At 32.1% G+C, this 13,128-nt stretch overlaps 1 protein-coding gene across 1 annotated transcript; it reads left to right on the forward strand.

Moving 5' to 3' along the window:
• Nucleotides 1-2,457: 2,457 nt before the first annotated feature.
• LOC143070954 (uncharacterized) lies at nt 2,458-10,667 on the forward strand. The gene is made up of 5 exons (XM_076245055.1): nt 2,458-2,556; nt 3,343-3,407; nt 8,554-8,630; nt 8,886-8,926; nt 9,649-10,667. Exons 2-5 carry the CDS (start codon nt 3,390-3,392, stop codon nt 10,665-10,667), a joined length of 1,155 nt encoding a protein of 384 aa, XP_076101170.1. The 5' UTR covers nt 2,458-2,556; nt 3,343-3,389.
• Nucleotides 10,668-13,128: the final 2,461 nt, after the last annotated feature.

Here is a 13,128-nt window from a genome sequence, read left to right on the forward strand (position 1 = left end):
AGGACTCATTTTTGACATTTACACCATATTATTGATATTTCTATGTCCACCATTTTGGATATTACCGGAAGTAAGGTTTTTAAAGACATATGTCTTATACATTGTATGCATGAGAAGCACAAAAAAAAAGGTTCCTGCACTATTTAATGATAGTAGCAATACATTAAAACATATTTCAATTACCCTCCCTAAAAATAAGATTATTCTAGTACTTTATCCGCCATGTTGTATTTTACCGGAAGTAGGTTTTTGAAGACATCTTATATACATCATATATCCAAAAGTAGTTTATATCAAAGGTTGGTACCAAATATTATGTTAGTAGCATGATAATAACACCTTTTCACATACTAGCCTTCGATATAGGGCTGATTTAAGTATGATGTCCGCCATTTTGGATTTTACCGGAAGTGAGACATTTTTTTCAAATGCCTCCCTACCTGAAATAAAAGAATAATAGTTGAGGAAGGTCTATGCCAAATGTCATGCTTGTACCAGGATGTGCACAATTCGTCTGAAATATGCTTGTAGCCGCCGGACTATAAAATGTGCTTTGATATTGTTACATCACATGTTCTCTTCGTATTGATATTCTTTTATAACTTAGAAATTGAAAATGCTTTCCCGATAGATTAATAAAGTACGTTAAAGAACATGTATACACAAAGATACCGATTTGTAAGGTTATCTAAGAAAGGGAAGTCAACAAACCTTACAAATAAAAACAAGAACTGTCATATTCCTGACATAGTACATGCATTTCCCGAAGAAATTTTAAATAAATCTGGATTTACAGCTAGCCAACCTCCCATTTGTATGACAGTTGTGTATACATAGTTATTGACAAAATTAAGCAAGTAATTCAAAAAGATATCATTGGTAAACGTGACAACTGATTTAAAAAATCCCAACAAGTAATCACATATATCTGACAAAGACACCACCAAAACACTTTTTGTACTTGTAGTACATACAGAAAAAAAATATTGTTATATACTTTCTCAACAATTCGGATTCAGTGGAAGGATCAGGCACTAGTTTCTATCAATGGAAAGGTGACTATCCATTATTTATGTCTGGGTAGTCACAAGTGCCTGTGGATACAACTGCGCAAACATACCTCAAATATATAAATTCAATTGACTTCAAAATTCAAAAAAGCATACCAATAATTCAGACAAAGATATCAACACAAAGAGTTTTGGTAGTACATTTAGTAAAGTAAAACATGAGTTGAATACACTTTCCTAAAAAAATACAAATAAAATAAGATAAAGATACAGGGTAAACAGAATAAAAACAACTGGACCAACAAGCTGGATGCACAAATACCGAGTCTGTTAAAGAGTTGTACGACCTTAAGGGCATTGAGAATATGTTTTATCGGGTGATCTGGAACTGTTAATTTTTTGTCTAGGCTGCATCATTTTATAACGGAAACAAGATCCTCCATTCCGTCATCGGCATTGTCAACATTTAGGTTCTTTCTGTGGTCAACGTTTCTTGCAGAGTTCAAACTTTCTTGTACTTGAATAAAACTGAGACAAAAAAAATTGATGATCAAAAGACAGTACTAGTATCTGGGATTTGAAAAAAAATTGTTAATTAAATATCCTACAATTTTTCGTACTTAACTCATATTTATCATGTTCATACGTCCGCAGTTAAACTTTATAGTTACATTCTAGGGGAACAGTTTCATAGCCCAACAATAAAGGTGTGAAACCTTCATAGAATTTAATGAAACTTTGGAACAAATTAGTTTCTTTTATAATTAAGTGATAACGTCCAAATCAAAATTTTAGATATTTTATTTTCCCTAATTTTTCTAAAGTAAACTGATAATGTTTTCGATTAATGTTCCCATTTTATACATGAATAATTTTGTCGAATCCTCCATGAATTGTTCTGATATAAGTTTCATTATTTTCTTTTGTATTTCAATGAAAAAATTATCTTATTGATGTTAATTAACATTACACCTTTACACTGATAGTTGTTATCGCAGACAAGACATATACTATGGTTCCACGTGTTTTAGCTATGCACGGATATCGTTTAACTATCAAAATTCAAGATAACAGACAAAAATCAAAACAAAATGGTAAACATTACCATTTTTAGTAATTATTTTATAATGTATCGTCAGCAAAAGATTTTTTAGGCATGGACTTTATGTAGATCTTATCAAGCTGAACATTTCTGCATGTCTTTGTCAGATTTCCTCTATTTCTAAAGACAAATGACATTGTACCCCATGTTATATTTGAGTAATATCTACCTCTGAGAAACCAGGATGATCGATCACATTTTTAAAAACTAAATACCCCAATGATAACTGCGACCAAGATTCGTTTCAACTGACCCATATATTAGAAAAAGAGTTTTTAATATTTCCATTTGGCAAATAATATGAGCTCATACTACTTTTCATGTGATAATTCTGTAAACATCCACGAAGCTTTTAAAAGTAAAACCAAGAACGATAACTGTAGATAAGTTAAATATAGCCATTGGAAAATCAACATATAACATTTCCTATTTAAAGAACGGAATGTAAGTATACACAAGTTTTTACTAAATATTACACGATTTAGTCGTTTAAAATTACAACAAAAAATCGGACATTGCTTTGTTTACTTATATTTTGACCTGTTCAGAATAGTTATTGTAAGAGTCAATAAATAACGGTTTATACTTTCGGTTTGGTGACATGATATAATTATGTTGTGATTACACGTCATCTTGTACGAAAATGAGAATAAAATGTTTCCTTAAGTACATAGCTACAGTTATTGTTGTAATAATTGATAATAAAGTTCTGTTATGGAACTTAACACATTTCCATATTAAACATGCTAAACGCATCGTGTCATTAAAAATGCAAGTTTGCATGGGATGTATAATGCTTTCTTTTAAGTTACTGTGGGGACATATTTCAAAATAAGTGTTTTGTTATTATTTAAGAACTGTTTGAATTAGATACACCAATAAAGGTGTTAGCCCGATTGAATGTATCTTATTTACACCTTGATATCGTGATTGATGCGACCGACAGAATTATATTACTTCGTCAGTTTGACTTACTTTATGGTAAGGCATTGTAAATTCAGGATAATAATTACATTCAAAGTTATCATCATTATTATGGTGTACAAATAATTATAATGCATTGTCTTAATATTGATGGAAAAATTTACATACTATCTTGCATAGAGCTTGTATATAAACAATTTAACATTTTTTCATAATTCTATTGAAAGACATAAAAAGTGTTTAAAAAGATCTGAATTCAATTCGACCTTGTTTTTACATTGTATATTTTTATTTTCAATTTTAAAGGCACACGATGCTACAATGATTCACAATAGCGCAGTTCGGTTAAAATTATGGATATTCACGTAAAGGTAAATATATTGTTCTATAAAAACGGGAAACATTAACTTCTACCATTGAGCCCCCGTCCGTCAAATCATTCTTTCATTCGTACCATCTTCCTTTCCGCACTCTACCTTATGATTTTCTCATCCAAACTCTATGAAACTAATAGACAATTCTAAGAAGCAAATCTCCATGAAAAATATTTAATTTTGGCAGTAAGTCATGCATAGTTCAAAAGTTATGCCATTTTTTAACTTGGAAAGTGGAAATATTTTCTCGAAGGACTAACATTCACACGCACAACAGAAAAAAGTAAAAGCACAAAAATACTTAACTCCGAGGAAAATTTAAAACGGAAAGTCCCTTATCAAATGTCAAATATCAAATATATACAGAACTTATCAGAAAAATTATGTCTTCTGGTCTGTGTGTCCGTTCGTCCGTTCGTTCGTCCGTGCGTCCGTTCGTTCCGTTTCAGATTAAAGTTCTTGGTCAAGGTAGTTTTTGATGAAGTTGAAGTACAATCAATTTGAAACTTAGTACACATGTTCCCCATGATATGATCTTTCTAATTTTAATGCCAAATTAAAGTTTTGACCCCAATTTCACAGTCCACTGAACAAAGAAAAAGATAGTGCGAAGCTCAGGTTAAAGTTTTTGTTAAAGTTTTTGGTCAAGGTAGTTTTTTGATGAAGTTGAAATCCAATCAACTTGAAACTTAGTACACATGTTCCCTATGATATGTTCTTTCTCATTTTAATGCCAAATTAAAGTATTGGTGCGTCTGGCATACTAAATTATAATCCTGGTACCTTTGATAACTGTTACACCACTGGGTCGATGCCACTGCTGGTGGACGTTTCGTCCCCGAGGGTATCACCAGCCCATGCCAGTAGTCAACATTTCGGTGTTAGACATGAATATCAATAATGTGGTCATTTCTATAAATTTCCTGTTTACAAAACTTTGAATCTTTGCGAAAAACTAAGGATTTTGTTATCCCAGACGTATATTACCTTAGCCGTATTTAGCACAACTTTTTGGAATTTGCAATCCTCAATGCTCTTCAACTTTGTAATTGTTTGGCTTTATAAATATTTTGATATGAGCATCACTGCTGAGTCTTATGTAGACGAAACGCGCGTCTGGCGTACTATTAGAGGGACGAAAGATACCAAAGGGACAGTCAAACTCATAAATCTAAAACAAACTGACAACGCCATGGCTAAAAATGAAAAAGACAAACAGAAAAATAATAGTAAACATGACACAACATAGAAAACTAAAGAATAAACAAAACGAACCCCACCAAAAACTAGGGAAGGGTAAGCAGATCCTGCTCCACATGTGGCACCCGTCGTGTTGCTTATGTGATTACAAAATTTTAATCCGGTAAATAGTCTAATTCGGTAGGTCACATTCATGAAAGGGAAGGGAATTGTAATTACGACGTAAGGAACATATCCGATATCATTTGTGAAACGGTTATTCCATTACCGTCAAACAACTCGTGATGGCGTCCGTAAAATTTACGAAGGGATGATTTCAACTTCACCATTAGGAACTCTTGGTTTAATAGCTTCCTTGTGAGCAGCAACCCTCTATCAAGAAAATCATGATAGCAAATGCAAGCACGGGAATGTCGTATCAATTGGGAGATATATAAATTATAATCCTGGTACCTTTGATAACTATTGACCCCAATTTCACAGTCAACGGAACATGTAAAATGATAGTGCGAGTGGGGCATCTGTGTACTATGGATACATTCTTGTTTGTGTCTTATTTTGCTCATGTACATCGTCACAATACAATTACAGTCCAGCTGGTCATATTATTACTGGTGACCTTGGCATCGTTACCAATGAACAACTAAGAGAGTTGTTAGCCAAGGGACCAAAATATAGATTTCCCGAGCCCATCAACTGGAAAAAGAATTTCAAGTTACTGATGGATGCAGTTGAGGACAATGCAAGAAAATGGGTAAAGCGCGAACCAGACGAACCAGAACTGGACACGTTGTCTGAATGGATCAAAGCTATTCGATCATGCATTCAGAGGCGCATACATAAACTACGATGTAATATGAGTACTAGAGTTTCTAACCCTTTCAAGAATCCGGAGGTTGTGGATGCTTTATCCTCTTTGCATGACAAATATGTCGTTGTTCCAGCAGATAAAGCCTCCAATAATATTGTCTTCATATGTAAAAAACATTATTTGAAATGTCTTACTACAGAGCTTGGAATTGATAAAACTACTGGTAATCCTACATATTTTTTAACATCATTTACCAAGGACGAAATTTTACAAAATCATAAATCTGTCCTTCTTTCTTTTGGTATCAACATCAAAGAAAACGAAGAAAACTTGCCCTCATTATACTGGATACCTAAATTACACAAAACTCCATATAAAGAACGATACATAGCTGGTTCTTTCTAAAGTACTGACTACTATTCTTTCTACAGTTAAAGATGGGCTTCAAAAATATTGTGAGGAGATATATTCTACCAGTGGTGTTAACCAGATGTGGATTCTCAAAAATTCCAAAGATCCACTGCTTAACCTTCAATCACAATCTTTGCAATTTTGCAGCAACATAAAAACTTTTGATTTTTCTACGCTATATACTACTATTCCCCATGCTCAGTTGAAAGATCGACTTTACCTTCTCATAAAACAGAGCTTTTTCTATAAAAATGGGAATCGTAGATACAAATTTTTTGTTTTGGTTTACAATAATTCATATTTTGTGAAGAATCACACTGAATCTTCCAGAAAATATACTGAAGATGATATTATCAAAATGCTGGACTTTTTGATCGACAATATATTTGTTGAGTTTGGAGGATTTATATTTCAACAGACAATCGGTATTCCAATGGGTACTAATTATGCACCCCTGCTGGCTGATTTGTTTTTGTACTCGTATGAAGCAGAATTCATTCAAAACCTTCTACAAGACAAAAAGAAAAGCACCTTGCGAAATTCTTTAATTTTACTTTCCGATATATTGATGATGTTCTATCATTGAATAACCCATACTTCAGCCAATACTTACATCTCATATATCCCAGTGAACTTGAAATTAAGGATACTACTGATACTAGAAGGACTTCTTCATACCTTGATCTTTTCCTCAATATTGACGTAGATGGACGACTTCACACGAAAATCTATGACAAACGGGACGATTTCAACTTCCTAATTATCAATTTCCCATTTCTCAGCAGTAACATACCATCTGCCCCTTCGTATGGTGTTTACATATCACAATTGATACGCTATTCACGTCCTTGTTCACACTATACGGACTTCATATACAGAAGTGTGCTACTTACGCAGAAACTTCTCCAAAAAAGTTATGAGGAGGACAGATTAAAATTGACACCCCGTAAATTTTATGGACACCATCACGAATTGGTGGATCCATACGATGTGTCTTTAACCAAACTAGCTAAGGACATTTTTACCACATGGTAGATTGTGGTTTGTCATTATGTCGTCTAATCTTTTAATTACCAAACGTGATTTATTCCCGATTGTTGACTGTTTTGCTGAGTGTGAATTTGCATTACTATAAGACGGGTTACGGTACTTGTCTATCCCAAATTCATGTATTTAGTTTAAATGTTTAATGTTATATTTGTAATTCTCATCGGATTTTGTCAAAAGTGTTGACATATTTTCTATTATATTTATGTGTTATGGAAAGAAAAATTAATCACCGACGTCATTTATTAAATTTAATTTTGGTCTACGTAATCTGTACGATAATTTACGTTTGAAGTTGGATTCATAACAAACTGCACATAAAATTTTATTATAGTTAATTGCTATTAATAATTATTGCAATATGCATTGTGTTTAAATGCAATATCAGTATTTAGTTCTATTTTAATCTTTAATCAATCCTAATTCTATCTTACTTTTGAGATATAGTTTTTCATATGTGACGTCATTTTTCTGCTGTTTTAGAAATTTCATATATTCAAATGTGACGTAATTTTTAATGCCTTTTCACCATCGTATGTGACGTGATTTTCATCATTTACTGCGTAGAGGCCTGGACTGAGCCGGGTGTGTCTATTCTGTGTTGGTCTTTCATTATGTATTCGTGTTTGTTTTATGTAATGAGTTAATACTTCAGTTTCATTATGTATATCTGTTATATTCATTTGATAAAATTTACTGTTTGCAATAGCATTAATTGTTCTAAATAATAAGGATGTTCTTATCCCAAGCATAAAATCTTAGCCGTATTTGACACAACCTTTTTCAACTTTCGATCTTTTATATCTGGGCGTCACTGGTGAGTCTTGTGTGGACGAGGCGCGTTTTTGGCGTATTAAATTTTAAACCTGATGCTTTTTGTTATTCATTAATCATGTGTTTCTTTGTCTAATACGTTCTCCTATTTATTTGTATTGTAGTCCTGTAATATTATGTTGTCATTTCAATGTTATATTTAACATTGCCATTAAAGTGCGAGGTTTGGCATGCCACAAAACCAGGTTCAACCCACCATTTTTTCCTTTAAAAATGTCCTGTACCAAGTCAGGAATATGGCATTGTTATATTATAGTTCGTTTCTGTGTGTGTTACAATTTAACGTTGCGTCGTTTGTTTTCTCTTATTTTTGAGTGTAAATTGACATTGCGATAAGACGTGTCACGGTACATGTCTATCCCTAATTCATGTATTTGATTTTGATGCTATATTTGTTATTCTCGTTGGATTTTGTCTGATGCTTGGTCCGTTTCTGTGTGTGTTACATTGTAGTGTTGTGTCGTTGTTCTCCTCTTATATTTATGTGTTTCCCTCAGTTTTAGTTTGTTATCCCGATTTTGTTTTTTGTCCATGGATTTATGAGTTTGAACAGCGATATACTACTGTTGCCTTTATTTACTATGGATACATTCTTGTTTGTGTCTTATTTTGGCATGAATGTTGATATGTGTCTCTTATCTGAGTCCGCATGTATGTTTTCAGTCTTTTGTGTTGTAAGATTTGTTACTTGCGTTTATTTAGAAGAGGTAAACCAAAAAGATATCTCCAAATTATTTTTTTGAAAATGTTAATATGCGAAACCATTGTTATGTTTGCAATGGTCTGGCATTAATTCTTTATAACATGTTTCCATGATTTAATTGTTTTATTGAATTGTAGCTATCAACAATAAATCAAGCAATACATGATTTGAAACAGACACAAATGGAAATATTGCGTAAAATTCACATGAACAGGTTAGTTATTTCTCTGTAAAATTTCTGACACTAATATTGTGTTTTTACATTGTTTTTGGGAGTTCTGATTGAAGTTTATAATTACCGTGTTTACCACATATTCGTATAAACTTATCAGAATAATTTAACCCACAACATACTTCAAAGTGTTTGCTGTTTATAATTTTAATTCTAATATTTTGGTAGAAAGAGAGTGCTTATCATGCATAGATTTATTTCAAAAATGCTAGCATACTGTTTTATTTTATTTTTTAGTGGAGACACGGTCAATACTAAGGATAACAGGCATTTAGAGAGTAAGTTTGAAAACTAAAATGTACTAAATAAAATAACTAACATTTATTTATGTAAAAAAGTAATGCTTATCTTTTGCCATTTTCAGAGTAAGTGCGCTATGATAAATAATTATCGCTTTCAACAAGTTGGTTACCCAGTCATCTAGTATTTGTCTTCATGTGCTCAGATTAAATGTATACATTTTTCTGTATTCTACTCTACAATGCGATAGTCGGTCACCTACAAAAATTTTCGTTATTTTTTCCAGCTTTATTTTTTGTGCATTGCTAGATATAGTAAAGAATTCTATTAACATCTTTGCAAGTGGCCATTTTGTATTGCAGTGAGGTGAGAAGTTTGATTCATGTTCAAGGTATCAGATGTCGCTTTGAGAAATGCAGCGTTGTTCCTTTGTTTTTTGTTTTTATAATCGGAGAGTGATCGTGTGTCATTGTTTGATACTCTATATCCTATCCTTATGAAATTCAGTTTAGAAAACAAAACAATTTTGTTTAGAAAACAAAATATAATATTATTGTTTTACTTCATTTTATGACCATGCTGTTATATTAACATCGAGACATAAGCATTGGCGGAAGAATTAACACATATTAGGAACTATTAATATAAAACATAGAACGTAATGCAGTCGACAGCCAATATCTTTGACTTTTATATCAAAACTTTCAATAATTTCCGTTACAAATAATACTCAATATCTTTTTTTTTCATTCACATTAAGAACTTGAAGTTATTTTATCGGTGCTGGAAGACAAATACAGAAAACATAATAGTACATTGAATGAAGTCAAGAACAAGGTTGTTACATTGCTTGAGAAAGTTGGAGAGCTAACAACTGATATTAAATCAATTCAACGATATACCTTTAATACTAAGTCACGTGATGTCAAAGTAGAGAAAACCACTGGTCAGGGGGACAATTTACGAAATACTACTAAAGTTAACAATTTCGAACAATGTAAAGCTATAGAAAATTCGTCAAAGACTAACGAAGACTTTGAAGAACTTTCTGAGGATGGCGTTTCAGTTGATTCTATTGAATCTACAAATAGGCATTTTGAATGTGGAATTTCTAGTCATACTTCGGGTGTGCAAGCTCATTCTAGCAGAAGAAATCAGTTTGAAAACAAAGAGAACCCTTCATCGGAAAATGCGCAAACATATTGGAAAACTAACGATACATGCAACAAAGACAACCCTTTATCAGAGGAAATAAAAGTAAAAAGGAGAACTTACGATTCAGAAAATACAGAAAAAATATCATTAGCAAAAACACAATCCGATGATTCAGACAATAAACATATTTTGGCATCGGCGGGAACACAACTAGATGAGATTACAAATGACTCAGATATTAAAGGAAGCAAAAATGTTTCTCTGGGCACAAATTTGTCACATCAGTGTTTACAAAGCGATGATTATATTCAAGCTAATATCCCGAATCAACCATTTGCTGACAAGACGCCAAACAAGATAGATCAAAGTGAGACTGAAAGAAAACACAGAACCGAATTAGAAGATAAGAGATCATCAAGGAATGTGAATATGGTATGCAGAAATAATTTTGGATATAAACAGAAACGTTCAGAAATGAGTTCTGATAACCGTGTTACTTATCATAGTAATGATGCATGTTTTCAAGGCAATAACATCAAGTCGGACGTACAACTTCCAACAGAACCAATTCCATCCTCTAATATCAAAGTTGAAAGTTTTTTAGCAGAGAGGTTCGTAAAATAGACCAGTATTGAAATCAATTTACCTACACTAATGTTTATTTAATTAATTAATTGTATATTGTCGCAACTATCAATACAATGACAATTTAACACATGTTTTTGACAAAATTAAGAATATGGTAATGCAATCTTTTAAGATTAATTGAAAGATCGATCTCATTTGTTTCAATTAATATAACTAGCAGTAAAAAAATCAAATATAAAGAAAGTATTACCAAACATGTAGCAAAAGCAAATATATAAATTGAGATAAGATTCAGTCAATATTAAGTTCTTTTTTTTCATATGAAAGTATAATGCTACCCGTACGTTTTACAGTAAGTCAGACATGAGAAAGGTGTCTCCAATGAGTAAAATGTACGAGTTTGTTGAGGATCAAGTATATGGAATAGGTATGTTATTACAAACTGAATTTTCATAACATTAAGTGTTGATTATATATAAGAGTTATGATAACTACAAGACAATAAAGGTCGAAGACCCTGACTAGTAGCATAAGCAAATATGGTTAACATCGACATGAAAGATTTGATGGACTCGGTTAACCATGCCTTTTACAAGTTTTCCGCCTTAATTAAAACGTTGAGCGCGTCTGGCGCAAATACGAAATTTCAATCCTGGTATCTTTGATGAGTTTATTTACAACCACTGGGTCGATTCCACTGCTGATGGTATATTTATTCCCCGAGGATATCATCATCCCAGTAGTCAGCACTTCTGTGTTATATGAATTATTATACGGTCATAATTATAATGTATCGGTTTTCAAAACTTGACATATTTGAAATTCTAAGGCTTTACTACATCAGGAATAGATGATCTTATCTGTATTTAGCAAATAGTTTAGGAATTGTAGTCCTCAATGCTCTTCGTACTTTATTTTGCCTTTTTTTATTTATTTTTTTATTTGAGCGTCACTGATGAGTCTTTTGTAGACGAAATGCACGTCTGGCGCAAATAAGAAATTTCATTCTTGGTGTATATGATGAGTTTATTGATATATATGTGACATTGATCTCATGTTAAAAGTTTTATTTTGTTATCAATACATCAAAACATGTATCTTTCTTAATATATTCATTATATATCCTGGTATATATTATTTTTATTGTCGTTAACGTACTCTTCGTAGGGTCAGACTATTAAAAGGTTATTTGATATTTGAATTTTCCGGAATTTTTACATATTTTTTGTCATTTGTTGAACGATTTCAAAACCATGAATATGTAACATATAAAAAGCAAGACGAGCTCTTATCAATTGTGAAATAACGACACTTGTATGACCAATCTTGTCATCCGTCAAACATTCCATTGACGACTATTTATCCCTATTCTATAAAGAGCTCCTTCTGGACAGTGTTATTGTTTTATTTATATTTTTTAAATATCTTCTTTTAGATCGAGAGAACATTAGCCAACCGCGAAATATAAGAGAGTGGTTGGCATACTCTGAGCAACTAAGAATAAATTGTAAGTAGACAAATATTTAATGCCACCTCTTGTAAATATTGCATTTTATCAATACAAAACAACAATATTTACCGATAACGAACTCAGTTTAGAGATATTGTTTTTGTTCAGTTCTTCTTTTTACTCACAACCACGCATACCTCTTGTGAACCTAAGTTTTGTTATATTTATTTAGTTATACTACTTTGCCTTTATTTGGCTGCTGAGTCTCCATTATTGTGACGTTAATAATTTATGTCTGTATGGTTTGCTCAGCCTATTTTCAATTTTGTCAATATAATGGAACGATTAACAACTATCATACGGAGTCGGAGGTTAAGCTTGCTAAAACTGACAGATTTAACCAACCATTGTAAAGTGAGGAATATGACAGCTATTCTCAATTCGTTTCGTTAGCTGATATAGCCTAACGTTTGTTAATATCAGGTGTAAAGACTTTCCTTTCATTGAAATAAATTGGAATTTCGGTTATATTGTTTATACTTACCATCAACAATCAGTTGACAATACCTGATAATTTATGCAATAACGAACACGTTGAGTACATATGACAAAATGTTGTTATTTTCTGACAAAAGGTTTTATTTTATTTGTGATTTTTGTCGCAGGCTATTTTCGTTTCTAGTATAAAAACTATTTGAATATTAACCTTTGTTCATCCCCCATATGTTTTTGGGCGATTAAAACCACTGAAGTGCATAGCACTATTTATGCGTGTGGGGGTTCACAAAGGTAAATTTTCAAAAAAAATGATCGGATATTAATAGAAGTTTATGGATTTAACACATTTTCAAAGGATTTAATGAAATTGTGTCAGTCCGTTCTTCTTTTGGGGGTGGAGTTAAATTACACTTCACTGAATTATTTATAAAAATCTTTACATTATAATTTCACAGATATTAAAAAGAGGTAGAGAAGCCAACTTCAACTGAATTTGTTTCACACTGTGGCTGAATTTGAAAAAAAGCTCTCAATCTTTTCTTTAAATTA

This window comes from Mytilus galloprovincialis, chromosome 4, assembly GCF_965363235.1.
Source record: "Mytilus galloprovincialis chromosome 4, xbMytGall1.hap1.1, whole genome shotgun sequence".
In the NCBI taxonomy this organism is placed as follows: Eukaryota; Metazoa; Mollusca; class Bivalvia; order Mytilida; family Mytilidae; genus Mytilus; species Mytilus galloprovincialis.

Bases quoted from the DNA above. Each gene is read 5' to 3' on its own strand.
- LOC143070954 (XM_076245055.1), top strand. The intron at 8,631-8,885 runs GTTAGTTATTTC...TTTATTTTTTAG, and splicing joins CGTAAAATTCACATGAACAG to TGGAGACACGGTCAATACTA. The intron at 8,927-9,648 runs GTAAGTTTGAAA...ATTCACATTAAG, and splicing joins GGATAACAGGCATTTAGAGA to AACTTGAAGTTATTTTATCG.